General features: G+C 42.2%; 2 protein-coding genes across 5 annotated transcripts in view; one reads left to right on the top strand and one right to left on the bottom strand.

The window, feature by feature from the left end:
• MYLK (myosin light chain kinase) overlaps positions 1–25,355 on the top strand; it is a 325,099-nt gene that overhangs the window by 185,859 nt on the left and 113,885 nt on the right. For all 4 annotated transcript variants that reach the window (XM_084643345.1, XM_084643346.1, XM_084643344.1 and 1 more), the window contains exon 11: positions 2,519–2,671. In XM_084643345.1, coding sequence (XP_084499471.1) covers positions 2,519–2,671 — 153 coding nt within the window. The remainder of the gene's footprint in view (positions 1–2,518; positions 2,672–25,355) is intronic.
• Positions 1–25,355, bottom strand: part of LOC311528376 (uncharacterized protein) — a 72,711-nt gene that overhangs the window by 34,326 nt on the left and 13,030 nt on the right. The window lies entirely within an intron of this gene.

Genomic DNA, 25,355 nt, shown 5'->3' with positions numbered 1-25,355 from the left:
CTGGGTATCACTGCTTTAGCCTCTTTTCCTTCCCATATTTCATTGCTAGCTTCTGTCTAACGTGCAGTGGTATGGCTAACATCTCATTGTTCCAAACATCTCCTTCTTGCTGAATATGCTTTTCAGATTGTTCACTCATTTTCCCAGGCTGAATCTCATTTTGATGGGTTTAAAAAAGAATGAATATTACCTTAACCTTTTAGCAAAATAATCCTCCAACTTGTGTTTTATTTTAGGACAGCTTTTAATAAATAGGAGGAAAATTTCCTTTCTTCTGGTATAAATTGCCATCAGTAAAGTAATTTTTGTTATTGTTCTTGCTGCCAAACGGTCATGGAGATTTGAATGTTATGCCCTTGGAGAAGAGAACATTTCCCTACTGGGAAAATTGTTTTTATTAGGTGTAAATCTAGACAAAGGGGCATAAGGTAGACTCTGACTGTTGGTTGTTCCACTGGGCAGATGTGGTGTTTTGTTTTGTTTTTTTGTTTTGTTTTTTTTGGTTCTGTGTCCGTGGTTTCATGAAATGGCAAGTAGTTCTGCAAACAAAGTAAGTCAAAGTTTTCTTAATACCCAAAGAGGAACATTGAAGTGCCAACAAATTTTGATTCGTTAATATGGCAAAAGAAATGACACTGTTTTTTCACAGAGAACATTTGCATGGCTCTCTTGCTTATTCATGCCTGAAGAAATGATGCCATCTTGTTCTCAGTAAACCAGATTACATACTGAATGCATTTAAGCATGCACCCCTCTGATACTGGAGTTCTTATTTTTATTACTGTAGTGCCAAGAGTCTTAACCAGGATCCCCATTCTGGTAGGTGATGCACAGACACAGCCTAGGAAGATGCTCCCTGCCCCCAAACAGCTTGGTATCTTGGGCCTCAGTCCTGCAAATAATTATTTGGAATTAACTGGATTATTGCAATTGTGGGATTGGAGCCACCGCAGTATGTAAAGCGTAGAAGAGAAGATAAAGGAAATAGCAATAAAAACATGTATAATTTGGGAAGTGAATGTTTTATGAAGTGGTTTAGGAGGTTTAGTCCTGAAAATGTATTGCTGACTCCCAAAAATGTGGTTTAAATGCTCACCCCAAACTTTTAAAGGGATAGAAAGTTACTCATTTTACAAGGTGGTGATTTAGTGGACAAATAGTAGATTGAGATCATCCACCTTGGTATTGTAAAACACTGTAAGTATTACACAGCAAGACGTCAAGCTTCAGGCGCAAATGGAGTATGAAAGCAAATTGTCGTCTTTCTAAGACTGAGAGCACCAACAGAGATGGTAAAAACCTACCAGATCATCCAGTTCATGGTTGGTGTCTATAAACTCCCGTGCTTTGTCCCAACTAACGTTAAATGACTCAGACAATGATATTTCTGTCTTTTCCCTTGGAGATCCCCCCCGCAGCTGATTGAATTGTTTGTCCAGTTCAGCCTACTATTCCTTTTGCTCAGTTCCACCTCATTTTCTCTTAGATATATCCCCAAGGATGACCCTAAATTCTTCCTCAACTTGGTGTTTATACACAGCTATCAGGCAGTCTTAAACCTTATTTAAACTAGGAAACTGTATCATTGATGAACCAATATTGGAAACTAATTAAGACCAGGGAAAACAGATTTCAGTAACATTTCAGAAAGTCTGACTGAGACTTGGTGGAACTTTCTGAAACAATATTAAAGCAGTATTATCTGATCCATACTAGCACTTAAACCATTTTCAGGACCTCCTTAGGGGAACCGCTTGGTGAAAATCACATTCAGGAACAGTCAAGGTTTCTTATACAGATCAGGCTATAGTTGTCAGCAACCAAACCATTCATACTTAGATGTAGTTCTCTTACTTTTTCTTCCTAAGTCAGTCCCTCCAGTCTTCATCATTTTTGCCATCTTGGAATGCCTTCCATTTATTGACATCTTGCTAGTACTAAAGTGCTCAGTACATTATTCTTTTATTATTTGTGGTGTAGCACCTAGGAGTCCCATTCATGGACCAGGACCCCATTGTGCTAGGTTCTGTACAAACACAGAACTAACAGATGGGGTCTGCCCCAAAGAGTTTACAATCTACGTTCACACGGCAATTCCACCATCTAATTTCAGACTGGTAGAAAGTATACACAGTTGTTTGGACAAACAATAGTTGACTGTTACTTACCAACCTGACTGTGAATCTATTCAAAGATACAGGGCCAAATCCTTCAGCATTTTCTTGAGTAAGGACAGCAGGAAGTCAGTGGGAGAGTTGTCTGGGTAAGGATTGCCACACATAGCTATAATGATACTGCAGGAAAGGCCACATTCTGCCTTTGGATCCATGTGGAATGTTTCTCTTGTAATCAGAAGAAAGCAGCACATGGGCATCAGAGAGCAGAATTTGGCTCTTGTTTGTAACATGTCTACAGCCATTACAATTATAATGTGCATTAAAACTGAGCAGTGTTTATGGAATTTATGGCCTGCTGAATGTGATGTGTTAAGAAATGTTCTCTTTCTTCATGCCTGCAGATGAACCAATTCAGTATGCCCATTCCATCTTCGAAGATGGGGTTGCAAAGTTGACTGTACAAGATGCCTTACCAGAAGATGATGGTGTTTATACCTGTCTGGCAGAAAACAGCACAGGACGGGCATCCTGCAGTGCTCAAGTCACCGTCAAAGGTGAATGTTTCAAAGATAAATACTCAGCTATTGCAGTAGAAATGCTCCCCGACCTGCAAGGATTTGCCTTGATTCTTTTTCTTCTCTCTTGGCTTCCATGCTGACGTGTCCATGTGTGCATCCCATAGGATATATAAAGCTTTAGTGTGCTGACTGTCTTCTTCCCTTTACAAATGTGTGTGCAGCTGCATCAAAGCTATGTGGCTGATCTTGTTAAGGCATTAAGATTCTGAAGCATAAAATAATATGCAGGGAGTAGGCATGAGTAGAAATGCTGTGACCTCACTCAGAGCAATTTTATGTAACAAGCAGCTGTGGTGCAAGGAATAATGCTGCTAAGGCTTTGTGAATGCCTGGCTTGGAGGGGACATATAACTACAGGACAGTAGTGTCTGTGATGGAAGCAAGATGAGTGCAGTATCAATAACTATCAGGCAGGGAAAGGTATGGAACAGAGGATAGCATAGTAGTGTTCATATGTACTGCCACGTCATTCCCCTAAAGTGCAGTGTTTTGAGAACCTCGTTGCCTGGGGCCAAAATTGCAGTAGCATGTGTGATGCCATAGTACAACCCCTCACATCTTGAGCCAGCGGGGCTGGGAGTTTGGCTGCACGCTTGACTCCCAGATGGAAACATTAACTTTAAATTGCTCTCAGATGGGAATTTCTGGCTACCTGGGAGCAGTGGCTCTCCAACTCAAGGGAGTCTGGGTGAGGTGAAAGGAGTGGGAGAGGACAGTGATGATGAGTGAATAGGGTAATCTACTGTTCCTGGAAATTGGGCGTGCTCGATTTGCAGAGATCAATGCTTGTAACGCTCTGGATACTGGCAAACTGAAGGAATCCCCAGCCAGCTGACCTGGTGCCATGGATGACTGCATGGCTGAATGGATGTGCACTGTATAGAACTTCCCCCATCAGGCTTGTCCCATGTTGACCTCTTGCCCTCCTACTGGGAACCTTGCAGGGAGTTTCCCCCACAACCCACTGCACAAGAACTTGAACCAGCCTTCCCTCTCACTCAGAGTCAAATCTACTACATGTCAGAGAAAGAGAGCAAGGAGTGGGTGCCCACCTCTCAATAAACCCTCCTCTGTTTACCTCCATGATGCCCAAGAGAAGGTCTCATAGAATCATAGAATATCAGAGTTGGAAGGGACCTCTGGAGGTCATCTAGTCCAACCCCCTGCCCAGAGCAGGACCTATCCCCAACTAAATCATCCCAGCCAGGGCTTTGTCAAGCCTGATCTTAAAAACTTCTAAGGAAGGGGATTCCACCACCTCCCTAGGTAACGCATTCCAGTGTTTCACCACCCTCCTAGTGAAAAAGCTTTTTCCTAATATCCAACCTAAATCTCCCCCACTGCAACTTGAGACCATTACTCCTTGTCCTGTCATCTGCTATCACTGAGAATAGTCTAGATCCATCCTCTTTGGAACCACCTCTCAGGTAGTTAAAAGCAGCTATCATATCCCCCCTCATTCTTCTCTTCCGTAGACTAAACAATCCCAGTTCCCTCAACCTCTCCTCATAAGTCATGTGTTCCAGACCCCTAATCATTGTTGTTGGCCTTCGCTGGACTCTCTCCAGTTTCTCCACATCCTTCTTGTAGTGTGGGGCCCAAAACTTGACACAGTACTCCAGATGAGGCCTCACCAATGTCGAATAGAGGGAACGGTCATGTCCCTCGATCTGCTGGCAATGCCCCTACTTATACACCCTAAAATGCCATTGGCCTTCTTGGCAACAAGGGCACACTGCTGACTCATATCCAGCTTCTCGTCCACTGTCACCCCCAGGTCCTTCTCTGCAGAACTGCTGCCTAGCCATTCGGTCCCTAGTCTGTAGCAGTGCATGGGATTCTTCTGTCCTAAGTGCAGGACTCTGCACTTGTCCTTGTTGAACCTCATCAGATTTCTTTTGGCCCAATCCTCCAATTTGTCTAGGTCCCTCTGTATCCTATCCCTACCCTCCAGCTTATCTACCACTCCTCCCAGTTTAGTGTCATCTGCAAACTTGCTGAGAGTGCAATCCACACCATCCTCCAGATCATTAATGAAGATATTGAAGAAAACCGGCCCCAGAACCAACCCTTGGGGCACTCCGCTAGATACCGGCTGCCAACTAGACATGGAGCCATTGATCACTACCCGTTGAGCTCGATGATCTAGCCAGCTTTCTATCCACCTTATTGTCCATTCATCCAGCCCATACTTCTTTAACTTGCTGACAAGAATACTGTGGGAGACCGTGTCAAAAGCTTTGCTAAAGTCAAGGAACAACACGTCCGCTGCTTTCCCTTCATCCACAGAACCAGTTGTCTCATCATAGAAGGCAATTAGATTAGTCAGGTATGACTTTCCCTTGGTGAATCCATGCTGACTGTTCCTGATCACTTTCCTCTCCTCTAAGTGCTTCAGAATTGATTCCTTGAGGACCTGCTCCATGATTTTTCCGGGGACTGAGATGAGGCTGACTGGCCTTTAGTTCCCAGGATCCTCCTTGTTCCCTTTTTTAAAGATTGGCACTACATTAGCCTTTTTCCAGTCTTCCGGGACTTCCCCCGATGGCCATGAGTTTTCAAAGATAATGGCCAATGGCTCTGCAATCACAGCCGCCAATTCCTTCAGCACTCTCGGATGCAACTCGTCCGGCCCCATGGACTTGTGCACGTCCAGCTTTTCTAAATAGTCCCGAACCACTTCTTTCTTCACAGAGGGCTGGCCACCTCCTCCCCATGCTGTGCTGCCCAGGGCAGTAGTCTGAGAGCTGACCTTGTTCGTGAAGACAGAGGCAAAAAAAGCATTGAGTACATTAGCTTTTTCCACATCCTCTGTCACTAGGTTGCCTCCCTCATTCAGTAAGGGGCCCACACTTTCCTTGGCTTTCTTCTTGTTGCCCACATACCTGAAGAAACCCTTCTTGTTACTCTTAACATCTCTCGCTAGCTGCAACTCCAGGTGTGATTTAGCCTTCCTGATTTCATTCCTACATGCCCGAGCAATATTTTTATACTCATCCCTGGTCTCACTACATTGTGGTGTGTTTCCCCAAGAACCTCCCCCCAAGTCCCACATGGCAGGCATCTAGATTTCATTATATGAAACTCTGATCATTGTATTCACAAAGGCAGAGGGTTGATTTGGACCATGGGGGTCCCATTCATTGTGTATATATTGAGGGAGATGGTTGCCTTGAGTGGGGTTCAAAAATCCTAGTATATGAAGACAGTGGCTGGCAAGAGGGGAAATCCTATTCTGTGATGAATAACAAGCACAGGCTCACTTCAGCGTTAGCTCATTTACTCTCATCATTCGAATGCAAAACCTTCTGGTGCATTGTTAATGGAAAAATGCACATTAATCTCCGGGATCAGAAAAACTGTAGAGACTGCAGAACAGTAACCCTATAAAAACATACGCAAGAGCCAATGCAGGAATCACGCTGCCTCCTGTAGATTTTGGCGCTTACATTTAGGCTTTGTCATTGACCTGCATCTGTCTGCAACTGCCACTCTGAGGCTTTTTTCCCCCCACTTTCCATCTCTGCCTGGTTTATGAGATGCACAGCATCTCGGGGGGAAAACAGGAGCAGAGTTAGATGTTTGTGGGACTTACGGTAAAATCATTGAACATTTTAATAGATTTAGGTCACCCCCTAAAACTCATGACATCCCTGCTGCCATTTGGATTACATTTGCTTTCTCTGTGATTCAGATCAACATGGATTTTCATGCCAAAAATAGTCCCAAATTTTAAACTCTGATTTCAAAATCTCTTATCTTTTCATAAGACTCCCTAGCAAATACTAGTTGGCGTTAGTGTTCTCTGAAGCACTCGGTGTTGCTGGTGTGGCCACCCTAAATACTTGGTTTGCAATGGGAAGATTACAGCAGAAAATTAATGTACATACTGGAAAAGTGGAAAGTAATAAGTCCTCTCCAGACAAGACACCGCATTTTGGGATAATACCTAGTGTGTGACCCATCTCTCCCCACTTTGTATTCCTCTCTCAGGCAGTTTAAGTCCCCAGGTCTGATCTATAACTCCAGTTGTTCACATTCCCAGCTACAGGTAGCAAAGTAAATAATAGTACCATATCCTTACATACCACCATTCACCCAAGAATCTCAAAGTGCTTTGCCAATGTGGGTTAATAGTAACATTCCTTTTTACATATGCGGAGTCCCTGAAGATTATTGGCTGCGCTTTCAGAAGTGCAGAGTATTGTGGCCAAAGGGAGTTGCAGGTGTTCAGTTCTCCGAAATTCAGGCCACCGATGATTTACCCAAAGTGCACAGTGAGTTAGTGACAGAACTGAGAATAGAACCTGTTCACCAGCCCTTGCTCTAACCATTAGACATGCAGTCTCCCTCACTCCAGTGAATAGTAATAGAAAAGAAAAGAGCAATTTGATAAGCTCCCTTTGAACCTGAAATGATTGTTGGCATTGAACAATTTGTATTCAGCTCAAATCAAGCTGGAGAGGAAACGAAGATACCCCAGTACTGATCTGACACCAATGTACAGAGTTCTGCTTTCTGTAACCTGTTTCCCTGGTCCTTGGCCAAATTTCTGAATCTATGTGGAACTAAATTTCATACTGCATCACCATTTTGGCTCAGTTACCAAAATGACACTGTGATGGGGTGGTCTAGGCCCAAAGACCCCCTGCTGGAGGCCTCAGGGTTCTGCCACACCCATCCTAGGAAAGGAGCAGTGGAGAGGTCATCCAACCAGCTTTAAGTAGCTGCAAGGGAAGCAGCCAATCAGGGCCCAGGAGGGCCATATAAAAGGAGCTGCAGAACAGCCCAGAAGGCAGTTGCTGCTGAAGAAGAAAGGACTGCAGGCCTGGCTGCCTGGAAGACAGCTCTGTGTGGGCAGTGACCAGGGGATTGAGAGGCACCTGGCTGGCTGCAGGGACTGAGCCCAGGGAGGGCCAAAGGAAGATAGTGTCTCCAGGGAGGAAGCCCTGGGGATATGGCCCCATAGCAGGATTAGACTGATTTAAAGACTGTGGACACACTCGACAAGGGGGTGCTCACGAGAGGTGGGTGCCGACCCTGTTACAGATGCAAACATATGTTGAAGGAGCAATAACATGTGCTGTGGTCATTTGGGGAAGTATACCTGGAGTGAAGTGTCTTAAAAGTTCAACTTGGTTTTGCCCAAAAATCCAAAAAGCTCTTTTCAGTTTTATTTTTCAAAGACAACAATTATTGAATTAAAGCAAAGGCTTTCAAATAACTTCAGAAAGGTCCCATGCAGGCAGCATGTAAAGTGAGTGGCAAATAATTTATAAAAGGAAAGGCTGCCTTATATGTGCTGTTAGATTGCAGATCAAATTTAAAACTGAAAGAATATTACACATCCCATAAAATAAACAGGGTATAAAAATAGCCTAGACTTTGTCCTTTCAGACCCCTGCTGCGGTCTCTTAGTCTGTCTCTTGTTAGACCTATTACTTTTGTTTCTGTCAAGGGTAATTTCCTATTGTGGCATTAACGCAGGAAACTAACATCTCAAATCCCCTTATGGTTAAAAAGGGCCTGATCCAAAGCCTACTGAAGTCAATGTGAGACTTTCCATTAACTTCAATGAGCTTTGGATCAGGCCCATAATGACCAGTTTGGGACATTGTAGTAAAGCCTTTCTTCCCCATCATCAGTTTCAGATTATTTTGTAACTGGGATTTGCCTTATTAATATGATAGAGGGCCCAATGCTGCGAGGGACTGAGCACGCTCACTCTTACTCATTCTAATGAAGGCTCTTAGCACCTTGTTGGATTGGGCCCATGCTCTGCACTTCCACTGCACCATCCCTATAACAATTTCAAAACACTTTACAAACAGTAAGTAATTAATCCTCCTATCATCCGATCCGTGTAAGGCAGGAAAATATTATCCCCACCTGACAGATGGGTGAAACTGAGATAAAGGAAGGTTAAGTGACTTGCCCAGGGGAGTCTATTGTAGAGCCAGGAGTAGAATCCAGATTAAGCAGTAATTCTGATTGAGAAAGACTCAGTGTGGAGAATCCTGAAAACCTAACTGCCTTTGACTTCAGTATTATATAGCTGAAATGTGATAAGGGATTGATTTCCAAGAAATGAGCAGCATGGTTTTAAAAACAAGTCTGACAAATCTTTTCAACATAAGAACCTTTTCTAGCTTTGACCTCCTCCAATGGAATGTACTGCATAGAGCTCTGTGCTAATGATTATTATATGAGGAAAACCAGATGTGTGCTGAAACCGTATAAACCAGGCTAGTCAAGCCTTCCAGTTGTCTGGAACCAAGTCATTTCCTTCTGCATTTATTGGAAATTCCTTGATTATTCAAACTTCAGTGCTTCCCTCCACTACATTTGGATTAGCAAGGTTTATATCAGGAGCGAGGAACCTTTTTTCTGTCAGGGGCCATTGACTCACAGAAAAAATCAGTTACGGGCCGCACACAGCCCTGCGGGGGCAGGGCTCAGAGGCTCGGGACTTCCCCTAGACTCTGGGGTGGGGCCAGAAATGAGGGGTTCAAGATGCTGGGACAAAGGGTTGGGGTGGGAGGGCTCTGGCTGGGGTTGTGGGCTCTGGGCTGGGGCCAAGCGATTTGGAATGTGGTAGCGGGCTCAGAGCTGGGGAAGGGAGTTGGGGTGCGGGAAGAGGTTCAGGGTGTGGGCTCTGGGAGGGAGTTTGGGTGCGGGAAGGGGCACAGGGCTGGGGCAGGGGGTTGGGGGACATGTGGGGGGGTGAGGACTCTGGGGTGGAGTCAGGGATGAGGGGCTTGGGGTGCAGGAGGGGGCTCTGGGCTGGGGGGGCATGAGGGCTCCAGCTAGGGGTGCGGGCTCTGGGGTGGGGCTAGAGATAAGAGTTTTGGGGTGCAGGAGGAGGCTCTGGGCTGGGGCCAAGCAATTTGGAGTGCAGAAGAGGGCTCAGGGCTAGGGTGCGGGAGGAGGGAGTTTGGGTGCAGGAGGGGGTTTCCACCTGGGGCGGGGCTTTGGGGTGCAGTCTCCGGCTGGGCGGCACTTACCTCAGGCAGCTCCCGGTCAGTGGTGCACCGGGGCTAAGGCAGGTTCCCTGCCTTCCCTAACTCTGCGCTGCTCCCGGAAGCAGCTGGCATGTCCGGCCCCTAGGGAGAGGTGCGTCCAGGCAGCTCTGCATGGTATGCGCTTCCCACGCCCGGAGGCTCTATCGTTCCCAGCCAATGGGAACTGTGGAGCCAGTGCTAGGGTGGCTTGAAGTTTCCCTCAGCGCCCCTGCTTTTGGGGGCCGCGGGAACATGCCGGTTGCTTCTGGGAGCTGCGCAGAGCCGATTGGACTTTTAACGGCCTGGCAACCCGAGCTTCCTCCCCGCAGCGAGGTGAGCCGGCACTCACAGCTTCAGCCCCGCAGGACACGGGGGAGGAGTGCCGAGGCTCAGGGCTTCCAGTCAGCAATGTGGAGACTTGCCACTGGCCAGATGAAAAGAAGCAGCAGGCTGGATCCGGCCCGCAGGCTGTAGGTTCCCCATCCCTGGTTTATATTGTATATATCTGGGGGTTGATATTTTGTAAAAGTGAGCAAAATGTGTGTGCAACTGCATGACTAGTTTGCTTGTGTAAATTACTGTGATTGTGTGTAAACCAGCCAATTACACACTTAAATGGCAATAGTTACCCAATTTGCACATTGAGCTGCGGAGACTGTGCATGAAAATTAGATACACAAGCATTTTCATTTATAATTGTGCACCCAACTTCTAAAAAGCTCATCTCCTTAATGTGCAGTGCATATTTACAACACATTGTGCATTCAGGTCACCTGAGATAAATTTATAGTATTTATATCCAGAGAGACTTTTTGATGCTGAAGTTGAAATATAAGGTAGCTATTTGTAAATCATGTATAACAGTACTTCTATCATTCTTCCTCTATAGGTCTCCAGTTGCTTTCAGAGAGGGGGTAAACATTATTATCCCCATTTTATGGACAGGAAACCAAGGCACAGAGAGATTGTGACTGGGACAAGGCTTATAGCAAGTCAGTGGTCCGAATCTGCTGACACGTAGCCTGCACTCAATTCCCTAGACTATGACTAGCACCAGGGTCCCACTGGTATGTGTTTCAAATACGCTAACATCATAAAGCCCTTTGAAGCACTGTAGCTATCCGCTAACAAAAAGCAGGGGAACCTCTTTTCTTTTCAGTGTAGACTGGTCTAACTGGTAGACTACTTGAAATCTGGGAAGATTCTGGATCTCTGTTTATTAATATGAAATGATTTTGGTACTGCAAAGATAAAACAGTTTGCTTTGATGTCTAGGGAAATTTCCTTCCACCTTGCATTTAAGTCCAGCAATACATGAGAACCAGAGCACCAGACTGGCAGTGTACTCTGCTTTCATAATTTGGATCTCTCTCTTCCCCTGAACTTTCCATTGCCACCAACTTGGCCTCAGCATTGGCAATATCTACTCATGAGGATGGTGGCAACATAGATGCAGGCCTAAGACTTTCTTTTGGCACCATCTTCCTGGTCTGCCACCATATAAGTTCATTTTGCAGACACTCATTGTCTGCATTCTGCTTTCAGTTTAGAGTCTGCTTTCTAAAATTGCTTCTCTGGCTCATCAAATGCTGTACAGCGAGGGCTGCAGCTCTTATTAATGCTCTCAACCCCATTTCTATCCCTTGCCAATGGTTCATTTTCCCACTTCAATTCTGTTCTTTTCACCCCCACTTAATACCACCCTCTATATCCTAGTCACATAGATATTTATTTATACAGTCTCTCTAGAAAAAAGAAAAGGAGTACTTGTGGCACCTTAGAGACTAACCAATTTATTTGAGCATAAGCTTTCATGAGATACAGCTCACTTCATCGGATGCATACTGATGATGTATGCATCCGATGAAGTGAGCTGTAGCTCACGAAAGCTTATGCTCAAATAAATTGGTTAGCCTCTAAGGTACCACAAGTACTCCTTTTCTTTTTGCGAATACAGACTAACACGGCTGTTACTCTGAAACCAGTCTCTCTAGAGTAAGTGTTTGTGTTGGGTAGCCTGTAGCCTTCATAATCTGATTAGTGTAGGCATTCATTGATCAGTGGACAAGCAGATTAGAGTCACCTGAAAGCCGGTCAGTCTCTGCTGTAACCATTTTATCACAGCAGTGAAGGGACATGCTTTCTGGAAAACAGCTTGGTTTTGTTCCTGCCACTGTTCAGTCCAGTGTGAGTGGGGCCACAATACGTAGTTTAGTGGATGACAAGCTTTCAGGTAGGAGATTTTTCCCTCTGTTTGCATTTGCTTAGTAGGTTGTTTCTTTTTACATCTTAGAGTGACCTCTCTTGGACAATAATCTTTAAACGAGGTTATCACTGATTATTCCGCAGTCAGCCTCTTTGAAGCCTAAGTGAAATCCTGCATATTTGTGTCACAGAAATATATATTTCTGCCTGAGGTACATGAAGTATAATGTTGTACTTGTATAATGTTGACATTGGTTACAGATGTGCAGAGGTGTAGCTTTATCTGAAAGCATTATTGTCTAATGTGGTGTAACTGGTAGAGGCAATAGAAGATTTTTAAGAATATACAGATCAGTCATGTTAAACATTAAAAAGTTATACTGAGCTATTAATCTAGGAAGCCTCCTTGGCCACCTAAGGCTACAGGACTAGCTGTGAAAGAACATATTTTTGTTGCCTTAATGATCAGAACTAATGTAGTCATCCATGTATTTTAGCAGTGTCTTAGTGTTAATATTCCAGCCCTCTATTTATGTGTTTCGCTTACAGCTGCAAGCCTTGTAGGATTAAGCGTCCTTTTAAACAAATTCCCATCTCTTGACGCCCAAGGTCCAAACATGGAACACAAAATGCAGGCTAGAAATCAAAAATGAGGGACAAAAGTGAAACACATGAGCAAGTTTTAAATGATGTAGGACTCATTCTATCAGCATGAATGATGTTTTCTAAAGACAGTTTAATGACGTAAACAATTTCCAGGAAAAGTGGAACTAAATTTGTATGGAAATGAGGGATGTCTGTGTTCAGAAGGAACAAAAGCTGAAAAGTAGGAATTACATGAATATTTCTTGTAAAAGCTCAACTTTGTTTTTCTATGTACACTCAGTGTGTAGTTAATTAAAAAACCCATCTAAATCTGATGGTATTCTCACCATATAAGATGGTCAAATGCTGTAATTTCCTACTATTGGGACAGAGAACAGATATTATTTGCAGTGTAGTTATAGCCATGTTGGGCCCAGGATATTAGAGAGACAAGGTGGGTAAAGTAATATCTTTTATTGGTCAACTTCTGTTGGTGAGAGAGACCAGCTTACACAGAACTCTTCAGCTCTGGGAAAGGTACTCAGACTGTCACCGAATTACAGTCACCTTTGGAACAATCCTGCATTGGCAGGGAGATGGACTGAGTGCTCAAATAGGCCTTTTCATCTCTGACTTCCAGCCTCACAGAAGTGTCCCATTCTTTTGTCAAACAGTCTATGCTGAACAAAATGCAATCACCAAAATATGTTTAAAAAAACAATGTTGATAAAATATGTATAAATTAGTTTAAAAACAAGGTCACACTGTGATCATAAAAAAGTTTCCTAAAGTAGTGGATGTGGATTAGTTAACTGGTTGTAAATCAAAAAGTCATTCTGCTAAAACCATCTCTGTGAAATTAGCCTGATTTTATAAAGCTCTTCAGAAAGTACTGTTGTGCATATGGATTCAGAACAGGTGTGATATGGCTTGTCAGGAAGACCTTGGCAGGAGAAATCAATAGGAGCTGCAGGTGTTCAGCACTTCAGAAAATTAGACCCTAAGCACCTGAGAATAGGATGCAATTTGTATTTAATAGAATTAAAATGGGCTTGGATTTTAACTCTAAACCTCATAATTGTACAAACTAATTCTTTGTACTTTTAATGCTTGTTGAGATTCTAGCTGAAGCTATGAATTCACCCTTCCTGTGATATACACTGGAACGTACTTTCAGTCTAACTGTATTGAACTTCACATCCACAAGCAAATGGCTTCCCAGACCAGCCTGTGGTTATTATATACTTGTGCTCATGAGATAGCCTTGTTGCCTCTATATATGTGAGTGAATGGGAAAGAGAAAACCAATCACATGCTTCAGTCCTCTGCATGGCATCCATTCTGGTTCCCATTGCTTGAGGCCACTCATGAGACCGACTTTGACATCTACAAGCTATGCCAAACAATTACAGAACAGGTAAAATCATTAGGTGAGCAATTACATAATGGTTAAAATGGTTAGCTGAGCATTTGTAGTCCATTGGGTTAATGTAAAAAGAAAAGGAGTACTTGTGGCACCTTAGAGACTAACCAATTTATTTGAGCATAAGCTTTTGTGAGCTACAGCTCACTTCATCGGATGCATACTGTGGAAAATACAGAAGATGTTCTTATACATACAAACCATGAAAAAATGGGTGTTTACCACTACAAAAGGTTTTCTCTCCCCCCACCCCACTCTCCTGCTGGTAATAGCTTATCTAAAGTGATCATTCTCCTTACAATGTGTATGATAATCAAGGTGGGTCATTTCCAGCACAAATCCAGGGTTTAACAAGAACGTCTGAGGAAGTGGCGGGGGGGAGGAAAAAACAAGGGGAAATAGGTTACCTAGCATAATGACTTAGCCACTCCCAGTCTCTATTCAAGTCTAAGTTAATTGTATGCAATTTGCAAATGAATTCCAATTGAACAGTCTCTCGCTGGAGTCTGGTTTTGAAGTTTTTCTGATGTAATATCGCAACTTTCATGTCTGTAATCGCGTGACCAGAGAGATTGAAGTGTTCTCCGACTGGTTTATGAATGTTATAATTCTTGACGTCTGATTTGTGTCCATTTATTCTTTTACGTAGAGACTGTCCATTTTGACCAATGTACATGGCAGAGGGGCATTGCTGGCACATGATGGCATATATCACATTGGTGGATGTGCAGGTGAACGAGCCTCTGATAGTGTGGCTGATGTTATTAGGCCCTGTGATGGTGTTCCCTGAATAGATATGTGGGCACAGTTGGCAACGAGCTTTGTTACAAGGATAGGTTCCTGGGTTAGTGGTTCTGTTGTGTGGTATGTGGTTGCTGGTGAGTATTCGCTTCAGGTTGGGGGGCTGTCTGTAGGCAAGGACTGGCCTGTCTCCCAAGATTTGTGAGAGTGATGGGTCATCCATCAGGATAGGTTGTAGATCCTTAATAATGCGTTGGAGGGGTTTTAGTTGGGGGCTGAAGGTGACGGCTAGTGGCGTTTTGTTATTTTCTTTGTTAGGCCTGTCCTGTAGTAGGTGACTTCTGGGAACTCTTCTGGCTCTATCAGAAGTCACCTACTACTGCAACGCTGGTTACAACAGTGCTATGTGAACGCTTGTTCTTACTTTCAGATGACATTGTAAACAAGAAGAAGGCAGCATTATCACCTGCAAATGCAAACAAACTTGTTTGTCTGAACAATTGGCTGAACAAGTAGGACTGAGTGGACTTGTTGGCTCTAAAGTTTTACATTGTTTTTGTTTTTGAGTGCAGTTTTTTTTGTACATAATTCTACATTTGTAAGTTCAACTTTCATGATAAAGAGATTGCATGACAGTACTTTGTATTAGGTGAATTGAAAAATACTATTTTTTTACAGTGCAAATATTTAATAAAAAATACGAAGTGAGCACTGTACACTTTGTATTGTGTTGTAATTGAAATCAATATATTGAAAAATGTAGAAAACATCAAAAAATATTTAAATGTTATTCTATTAACAGTGTGATTAATCACAATTAATGTTTTTAATCGCTTGACAGCCCTAGTTGCTACGTGTACAAGGAGGGCAGTATTAAACAGGTCCCTGAGGTGAACTGAGAGCCAAATGGATAGTTTTGAGGCTAGGGTAATGTGAGTATGCTGCTTTGTATCTATGAGGAGCTTTCTGTACATACTGATATCCTGGAGTGGAGGCCTGGGGAGTCTAGAGAGAGAGAGTCAGGGGACAGTATATGAAGGTGTAAGCGAGGATATCTGCAGAAATGGCACTAGACCAAAGGTGGGCATGAGCAAAGTTGCCGGGGTGAGAAGAAAAGAAAGTTCAGGATCAATGGTTGCATCAAGTTTATGGACAGAGGAGGTGAATGGGCGATTTGAGTTTAGGGAAACTGAAGCGATGGAGGGACACGTGAGGATGCTTCTCTTGACCAAGACTTTTGTCTTTGAGTCAACTAGCTAAAGGGAAAAGGCTCAAAGTGATACATGCATCAGACAGATTGTGGGGGTAAATATGGAGCAGAGAGCAGTAATGGGGGGTGCTTTGAAGGGACCCCTCAGCAGTGCACAGCCAGTAAAGAAATCTTTTGGATTGTGTTAAGGTCACTTTTGAGGTTCAGAGCTGAAATACTGCATTTCTGACTGACTAATTCTCTGAAAGTTCATGTCCACAATGCTGCTATTTTACAAATGTTTTAGGAGCTCTGGAAAACTGCGAACTGAATTCCTAGAACAACAAAGCACCAACTGTTTGGGCCCTAGAGATGGTCTCCACTATCCAGTCAAGACCTAGAATCCCATGTTCCATTGGAGTGGGGTCAGATCAGGCCAAAGATGATAGGCAGAGCTCTCCTGCCTGCTCAGCGAGAATGTATAGCTAAGGGACCACACAACGCTGTGGTGTAAAGTCTGTGGTCCCATTCGGTAAAGCACCTAAGTATGTGCTTCAGTCAATTCTTAATCAGGAAGGCCCTTATGAATGTGATTCCATAGTTTGCTGAACCAAGATTTTCATCAGGAGGAGTTGGGAATGATCAAGTTACTTATGGTGACACAGCCAACTGTGTATTAGGGAGGTCATCTAGCCTTCTGTACCACACTATCATTCTATATATGCCAGAAGTGTTACAGAAACACTAGATTTTGTGGGTGTATAGAAAGGTTTGTATCCCCCATCCTTCACTTGTGATGCTAGGTGTCTGAATTACCATCAGACCAGCTACACAGATCTCAGAGGGAGCTATATAATAATTCTTTAAAATTGAGCTCAAATAGTTTTTCTATACCTACAAATGATGTGATTTAAAGTCCGTTATTTCAGGAATTTCCAGGGCTAGAAACGAGTTTCTTATTTTACTGAGGTGCTATGAATTTCTCATTTTCCAGTAGTCAAATGCAACCCCCATTTTTAGCCCTGCAGCACTGCGAGATATGAGTAAAACTTGTGACATTTTTATGTATAGAAAAGTTGGTACTGGTACATGACTGAAAATTTTGTGGCTCCATTTAACCCTGCAGACCTGTCACACAGCCAGTTTTCCCCTCAATTTGGGCAAGTTGCATCACCTATCTGTGCCTCAGTTTCCCCAGCTGCAAAATTAGGATAATGACAATGACCTCCTTTGTAAAGTGCTTTGAGATCTGCAGGTGAACAGCACCGTATATGCACTAGGTAGATAACTCCATACCAAATCTGATCAGAGATTGAACCAAGGGGCACTTTGAGAATTGAAATAGAACAACAGGATTGTACTAGGTCATTTGGATATTCCTTTGAAAACAAAGGCACAAACCTACTATTAGTAGAAACCTGTATCCTTAACTAGTTGCTGCAGGATGAAATTCACCTCACCCAAAACCTGAATGTTGGACTACTGTGCAGGTGGTGTGCATTGAGTTTAGGCAGGAGTAATGCACAAACCCCTTTCTGCCACCCTTGTGCAAAGTTCTGAGGCCACTGGATTGGTGTAAGCATGGATCTGCAGCCCTCCCATAGTCAGCCCTGAGCCAGCCCCAGAGCTGAGTGCAGTAAACATTTAAGGCAGCCAACCATGTGAAATTATTCTGGTAGCAGAACACCAAATCAACACAGTCCCTATGCTTGGCTTAAGTAGTGCTAAGCATCTTATGCTGCTCTCCACACCATGGACAAATTTTGCCCATAGGGTGGAAGAAACACTACAGCATCTCCAAAAATATTTATAAGACACGTACTGGCTAATGCGGTCCAATTAGGCAAGTATGCTTTTTTCCTGCATTCAGTAATTTCAATATTTTAACACCTATTTATTACCATTCTTTGAGGATCTTATTGTTTTATAAACATTAAGCCTAATACTTCTCTGAAGGCAGTGTTTATCCATTTTACAGTTGGAGGAATGTAAGGCAGAAAGAGATTAAGTGACTTACTGTAGGTCAACAGTGGGTGAAAGTGGCAGAGCTAGGGAATAAAGCCTAGAAAGCTTGTACAGTTGTATTTCATGGGAATTATTTCCGTGTAGCTTCAAGCTAACCAGGCATTCCTCCAATTTGCAGTTGCATTGAAGATCATAGAACGTGTGGCGTGTTACTCACTCTTTGCATGGATAACCCTGGATCTTGGTGTGTTCTTAGTCCTATTCAGTTTTCAAATTAAGAACCAATTGACTGTAAGCAAGGTCACTATAATTCTATATCATCTTTACAGAACATAAATGCCAAATAAGCCAACAATCCAGTTAGTCTGGTGTCACATCTCTGATGGTGGCTAACCTAGACGTTGTGGATTAAAAAGTAAAACTTCTATAATATACCTGAAGAATTTTTTTCCTGAGCCCAACCCTTTTTTCCTGAGGGTTATTAGCTCATGTAATTTTGTCCCTGTTTAACTCCAAACACTCTCTTTTAAGTTATTCTTAAAAGTTACTCTTGTCTTGATATTCTGTGACAGTAAATATCACAGATTGAGGTGACCTATTTTAGTTTTGCTACAGCAAACAGGTCCATTCTGTTCTGTCCATACATATAGCTCCTATTGTCACTAATGGGAGAAGTGTGCCTAAATCGCCACACATCAAGACTAAACACTTTTTTAATAGCCAAATTCTGCCATCAGTTACACCGCTGTAAATGCTGTATCTTAAACTGAGGTGGCATAGGTGGTAACTGAGAGCAAAAATCCTGCCCCAAAGATCTGATATTTAAATCTGGCACTCCATTAAATGCAGGCGTAAGTGATGGGAGTTGGGTGTCTAAAGGAAACTGTCATGTCACTGGTTTCAGAGTGGTAGCCGTGTTAGTCTGTATGAGCAAAAACAACGAGGAGTCCTTGTGGCACCTTAAAGACTAACAAATTTATTTGGGCATAAGCTTTCATGGGCTAGAACCCACTTCATCATGCATCTGATGAAGTGGATTCTAGCCCACGAAAGCTTATGCCCAAATAAATTTGTTAAGTCTCTAAGGTGCCACAAGGACTCCTCATTGTTTTTGTCATTTCCCTAGATCTTTAACTGCCATTGCATGTACATGCTACATAGCAGACAAAACATGGGCTTCTTTAAAAGCAAAATTGGCCTGAAGTACCCTAAGCACACAGAGATTTGATTATTTCTTGTGGTGGTTTTAACCAAATTTGCAAGTTGTGCAAAACTTGCAGAGAATGTGTTGACCACATGAATTTAGGTCTAAGACAGAAAAATGCCTTTTAGGAAGAATGAGGGACAAATTAGATGAATGTCAACCCATACCAATTTTCTATGTAATCAGCCCTCTTTTTTATTGAGTTGACAGCTGTGTTAATCTGCGACCTGCTAACAGCTGGTGATATTTACATTGGAAATAGAAAGGAGTTCCACCTTCCTGTGTAAGTGTGTAATTCCAGCTGATGGCTGAGGAGGCTGCTACAGAACTTTAACTGTACATGTGTGTGAATCTGTGTCGGAGAGATGTTAGTGGAAACTGCAGCTTCGTTGTCTGAGTTTGCTCACAAGGAGCGATTTCTGGAGTTAAGTCTTCTCTTCAGCTCAGTTGATTTATTAGCCTTTGAGCCAAAACAATATTTAAACACCATAAATGGTAAACGCTGCTCAGAGAGTCCCTACCAGGGGGTCAGGCTAGGCATTATTTGTCTGCTTTGCCATATGACTCTGGCAAACAGATTCCTCTGGTATAATTAAGTCTTTTATAAGACTAAACAGTAGGTTTGCAGCATTCTGCGTACAAGGCAGCAAACACTTCATTCTTTGCATATCCTTGACTGTAACTGGCTTCAGGCCTGATCCTGTGACAAACTGAGCATCCTGAAGTTGCAGTGATTTCAGTGGGGGTTGATAGCTCTCTGCTCCTCACAGGGAAGTGGCCCTGTGTGTGTACTTTTATGCCCACTTAGAGTATTGAGAATAGAAGGAATGTTTGTTGCCACTGAACACCAAGAATATTAAAATTGCCATAGCCAAACAGACCAGTAGCCCATTTAATTGGCACTCTGTTCCCTACTCTGTTCCCAATAGCAGCTAACTAAAGTTGCAGTGGAGGGCTTTATGCTAATTATGCAAAACCATATGAAAGAGGGAATTCCTTCCTGACCTCGTTTAGTGATCTGTTTGTCCTCTGAAGCATGATGATTGATTAGACCCACTAAAAATTCTTGGCCCCATTAATATCAATGGCAAAACTCCCAAATAGGATTTTACCCATTTTTCTCAACTTTGTGTGGTTTACAAATCCTACAGATTGGCTGAAGGGAGACGGCAGCTTACCTTAAAATTCTGGAATTTTGGGGTGTATTTTTAAGGGACCAGGACTCCGCCTCTCTTTCTGATAGGCACAGTTTCTGCCTACCAAACTAGAACAGGGGCACAAGTCTAACTACTCCAATTTGTGCTCAAAATTCATTTGGGATTACCACTAGCATCCCCAGATGAACTCCCTATTAGCTGTGTTGGTTCTGCAGGCCTCACAAGAGTAAAAGAAGAAAAGGCCTCACAAAAGTAAAAGAAAAAAACTTTTTTTGGCCCTGAAATCAGCCCAAGTGACTAATTATAACATGAGAGAAGAGCCACATACAAGTCATTTATATATAGTCCCTTTTTTAGAGTACAGCCATGCTTATAGACTTGATATGCTAGAAGATTACTTTCCTAGGCAGGAACAACAGGGATTGACACAGAAGTCAATATTCCAGTGCTACGAATACTGCGAACTATCGCAATGTACATTTCTAAGGATTGCTGTAAGTGAAGCCAAACTTTGTTTTTTTAGGAGATAACATTTAGCAGTTACCTATTGTAGGTAGAGACAAGGTGGAACCAAGGTGCCATCTCTGATCATGTTCAAGCTTTGAAAAAGATTGGATCCAAATCCTCCCATGTGCCTCAATGTAACTTTGGTGCCAGACTTAGGAATCAAAAGGCCATGGTCTGCTTAGTGATGTTTGTTTTTCTTCTCTCATGTATATTTTCCATATTAGAAGAGATTTGTTTGTTGCATGTTTTCAGACAAATGTCTGAATATATATATAAATAAATTACACAACTGGCATGTAGTAGGTTTACCCACTCTATAGTGCAGCATGAATTTCTCATTAATTTTCTCTTGCAAGTATTAGGTTCACCAGTGGCACTATTTGCAAATATTTAATCATAATAAACAATAAATGTGGGTTCCTCAATTTACCCTTCTGTAATATGGATCTACTAATTGAAGATGCACTCAAACCATAGAGTTCTGATACAGATCTAGACTTTCCCGAAGTCCAAGTGTGTTTTGGCTAGATTTTTAGAAGTCTAGTAATAATAATTTACAATGTACAGAGATGTGGAGGTTCAATTAATGTAAAGCACTGTTGCAATCTGAAATCAAAAGAAGTGATAGAATTGCAAAGTATTATTCATCAGAGTAGGTGTTTTTATAGGCAGTAAAGAATCGGCGCAGCAGCTATAGAGAGGTGAATTACATAGTGTTGATTATTTATGCCCGCAAACAAATGAGGACAGAATAGAAATTGTATACCTGTGCATGAAAGGCCATGGATCTCTTTCCTGTCCTTTTCCAAAAATGCTAGGACCCTGCCTGTCTAGTAGGAAGTCAGAAGCATTTGAACTTTGTCTCTAATCTCTCTGGATTTAATGCACTCAATGGCTGTTCTTTTAATAAATAAAGAATTGGATGCCTGTTAAAGTGGCTTTTTCTAATCAAAAGTGAATCATTATGGGAGAGGAAACACTGTGGGAAAATCCTATATTACTCCTGCTTGGTATAAGATACATGTGGGTGTATAATGTAGCCTTCAAATGCCTCCCTTTCTGTTTCTAGTCTTCCAGGCCAAGGACTGTGCTCTTTGGACTGATAATTATGGAATCTATTTGTTTTCCCTCTGGGCTCTGCATCCTATTACTCTGTTTCCCAAGGATCTTAAGTTTTAAAACCACAAGGAAGAGATAAATGCAGGAATTGCATGATTTTTATATGTGTGTGTGTATATATATATAATAAAATATCCATCCACCACAGTTCATAAAGGGTTGATCCAAAGCCCACTAAAATCATAGGGAGTCTTTCTATTGAATTCAATGAGCTTCAGATCAAAACTGGTTTTAAGACATCAGCAAGAATTGTTAAGCTCTATGCATAGGAGGAAGATCAGTACTTTTAGACTGGGAATTTCAATGGAGCCTAAGGGAGTTCACCACCAAAATCTTATTGATAATCAATAGTCTCTTTGAAAATCCAGAGTTAATTCAAGGGATAGCATAGACTATACTGTCCTGCATTATTTGGTCTCCTGTATGAAGCAAACAGCTGTTGTTAAACTGGTGCCTATTTTTATAAATTACAGTAAAATATCCCAGCTGTTAAACTGATTACATTTTTAAAAACAGATTTATAAAATTTGCCTTAATGCTTCATCAGACCATTTACCCATCTGTTTAACCATCTTGATTGCTAGCACTTGGGATGGATTGTAAAGACATAATTCAGGAGTGCTGAGTGCAGCAACTATGCTGAAATTCATTTAAAAAAATAAACATCCCACAGTTCAATAGGTTATTTTTGTCATCATGACAATTTTCTCATGTGATAGCTTCTGGCTTTTTACTCTTAAACTAAATCTAGGGCTGATAAAGCAACAGAACAGTGAATCAGAAAAAATGGAGGAGAGAAGTCAGAAGGATGTAGTTTGTTGTAATGCTTAACTCTAGCTGAGGTTACTGCATTTCACATTTGGTGCATCAAGGCTAGGAGTGCAGGCAGAAATGGGGATAAATTAGGGCCTTCATCCAAAACCTCGAACCAACCTTTGTTGAGGTTCCAGATTTTTCAATTAACTCTTTTCCCATTTGACTGCCTCTCTACCTCTGGCACCAGAAATGCCCAAAAAATGTCATAGGAGAAGTTGTTCCTGCCAGAAGTTTAGTGAGACACTGCTCTCATAAGATTTCCAGTCTGATTTCTGAAAAGGAAGCAGTTCAAAGAAGCATCTGAACTCCTGGGTTAATATGGCAGAAAGGGCTTGGGGGAAGGGGTCTGTGAGAAAGAAATCCCAAGCCACCCCAAGACCTGCCTCTTGTTGTAGAGGGTGTGCTGTCAACCCTTTGTTCTTGAGTATTATGTTTCTCTTGTCCCGGCCCCGCCCCCACCCTCCCCTTATTCAAGTGTTTGGAAAGTCACTAGTTCAATTCCCAATGCCATGTCTGTGGTTAGTTGGTGACTGGTGGTGGTATGAGTGGGTGTAGTCTGCATTTGTGGGTTGTTAAATCCTGAGATTACTCCAAGGACTCAGTGCAAGCTGTCACTCTTTTTCCAAGAGAAAAAAACTCAGTCAAAATACTTAGCTCAATATTTTCAATACACGGTGGAAACATATAGTGCCTATATACTTTCATCATAAATGGGCACGAGTTATTTATTTAACCTGTCATTATAGAGGCCCTGTTAATGTTTTATCTTTTTTCATAAAAACATCACAAGACATTTTGGAAGCATAATCTACGCAAGGTGAAATAATGTGTGTGAAACTGAAGAAAATAGGTTTTCTTCCAAGTAAGTTAGGAAAATACTTGTGCAGCCTTGCTAACAAGTCATGAAGTATTAGAATGCAGTCTGCAGCAGGTTTTAAGTTACTGTAATGCATTATTGTTTTCAGTGTTGTAGCCATGTTGTTCCCAGGATATTAGAGAGACAAGGTGAGCGAGGGAATATCTTGTATTGGACCAACTTCTGTTGGAGAGAGAGACAAGCTTTCAAGCTTACACAGAGACTTGAAGAAGAGCTGGTCCAATACAAGATATTACCTCGTCAACCTTGTACTGCAATATGTGATTTACAAAAGGAGAGCTGGGTAATGATTAAGGCCCAGATCCTGCAATTTAATCCTCCAGCACAAGCATGCCGCATGAGTAAAGCATTCCACTCTAGCACATCACATTGTAAAGTTGGATCCCAAAATAAGAAAGTGTGGCTTTAGACTAAGAGCCGGCGATACAGCAAGAGAACACCCATATTGTCAGAGTCTAGTGTTCATTAGCAGTCACAGCTTTGTCAGCATATCCATTCAATTTTCCTAAGCATAATTAATATCCAGTGTCTTGTGTCCTTTTTAGAGGATGGGACATTACATGGAATAAGTGGTCATGGTTTCCTTTTAAACAGATGGTGTTTAAAATCCAGAATTTAAGTCTCTAAAAGAAGACATTTTCAAGTTTAGAAATAAATGGCAATGATGATAACCTGCTTTAAAATACCAGTGCGTGCAGCACACTGTGTTTGAACAGGAATAGCTTAAAATCAGATTGTGCTTTGTAAGACACATCGTTGGTGGTGGAGGGGCGGGGGTTAAATCAGTTTTGTTAGTGCTGTGTGTGTCTGAAAAAAGTATGTTCCGGTTTCTTTGTAGTCAGTCTCTTCAGCCGTTCATTTACTGCACTCTAATTAGATTGTAAGCCCAGGGGCAGGGGCTGTTTTTTGGTTCTGTGTTTGTACAATATCTAGTACAGTTGGGTCCTGGTTATGACTAGAGCCCCTAGGCACTATGGTCATACGACTACTAGGTGTCATAATTTGAATGGGAATACTAGTTATCTTAGCCATGATTGAAAACATTTGGTTTGTTCAGTCTGGAGAAGAGAATTGTAAATGTGGGGGGGCCGCATGATAAAAGTCTTCAGTACATTAAGAAGTTGTCATAAAGAGGAGGGTGATAAATTGCTCTCCTTATCCACTGAAGACAGGACAAAAAGTAATGGGCTTAAATTGCAGCAAGGGATATTTAGGTTAGCCATTAGGAAAAAAATCCTAAATGTAAGGCTAGTCAAGCACTGGAACAAGGGAGGTTGTAGAATCTCGGTCATTGGAAGTTTTTAAGAACAGGCAAACACCTGTGCGCGATGGTCTAGACAATACTTAGTCTTGCTTCAGTGTAAGAGACTGGACGAGATGGCCTGCTGAGGTCTCTTCCAGTCTCACATTTCTATGATTCTTTGATTGCACTTTTCATTTCCTATGGAATTCTCCCTCAGAACAGATGCAATTAGGAGCTATTCGAGCACTGTCAGGGTCTCATAAATGCTCACATCCATTGCTACAGAGCTGCCTTCCCTGCCATATGCGCAGTCTAACAAGCGTAAGCATCAGAAAAGTGTCATTTCCACTACTGGGTCATAAAATATAATGAGAAATTAAGTAGTGGACTATTTAAAGTAAATCTGAAAGGCTTAATACATTCTTAAGGAGAAGTTTAAAACAATATCTGTGTATTGATACAGAACATGTTTATAAGGATAGGAATGTCTCCCTAGAGGTTATAATATACACAGTGTCTTTCTTTCTGCGCCTGACGAGACACTGCTCAGCTTTAGAAATGCCCCCCAATGATATTCAGCCTAATTTTTCATGTCCATAATTTCATCCCATTTCCTCCTTATCCCACC

Source organism: Lepidochelys olivacea, assembly GCF_965140295.1.
Source record: "Lepidochelys olivacea isolate rLepOli2 genome assembly, chromosome: 11".
In the NCBI taxonomy this organism is placed as follows: domain Eukaryota; kingdom Metazoa; phylum Chordata; order Testudines; family Cheloniidae; genus Lepidochelys; species Lepidochelys olivacea.
Note: the sequence above shows the minus strand (reverse complement) of the source record. Positions and strands in the feature narration are given on the sequence as shown.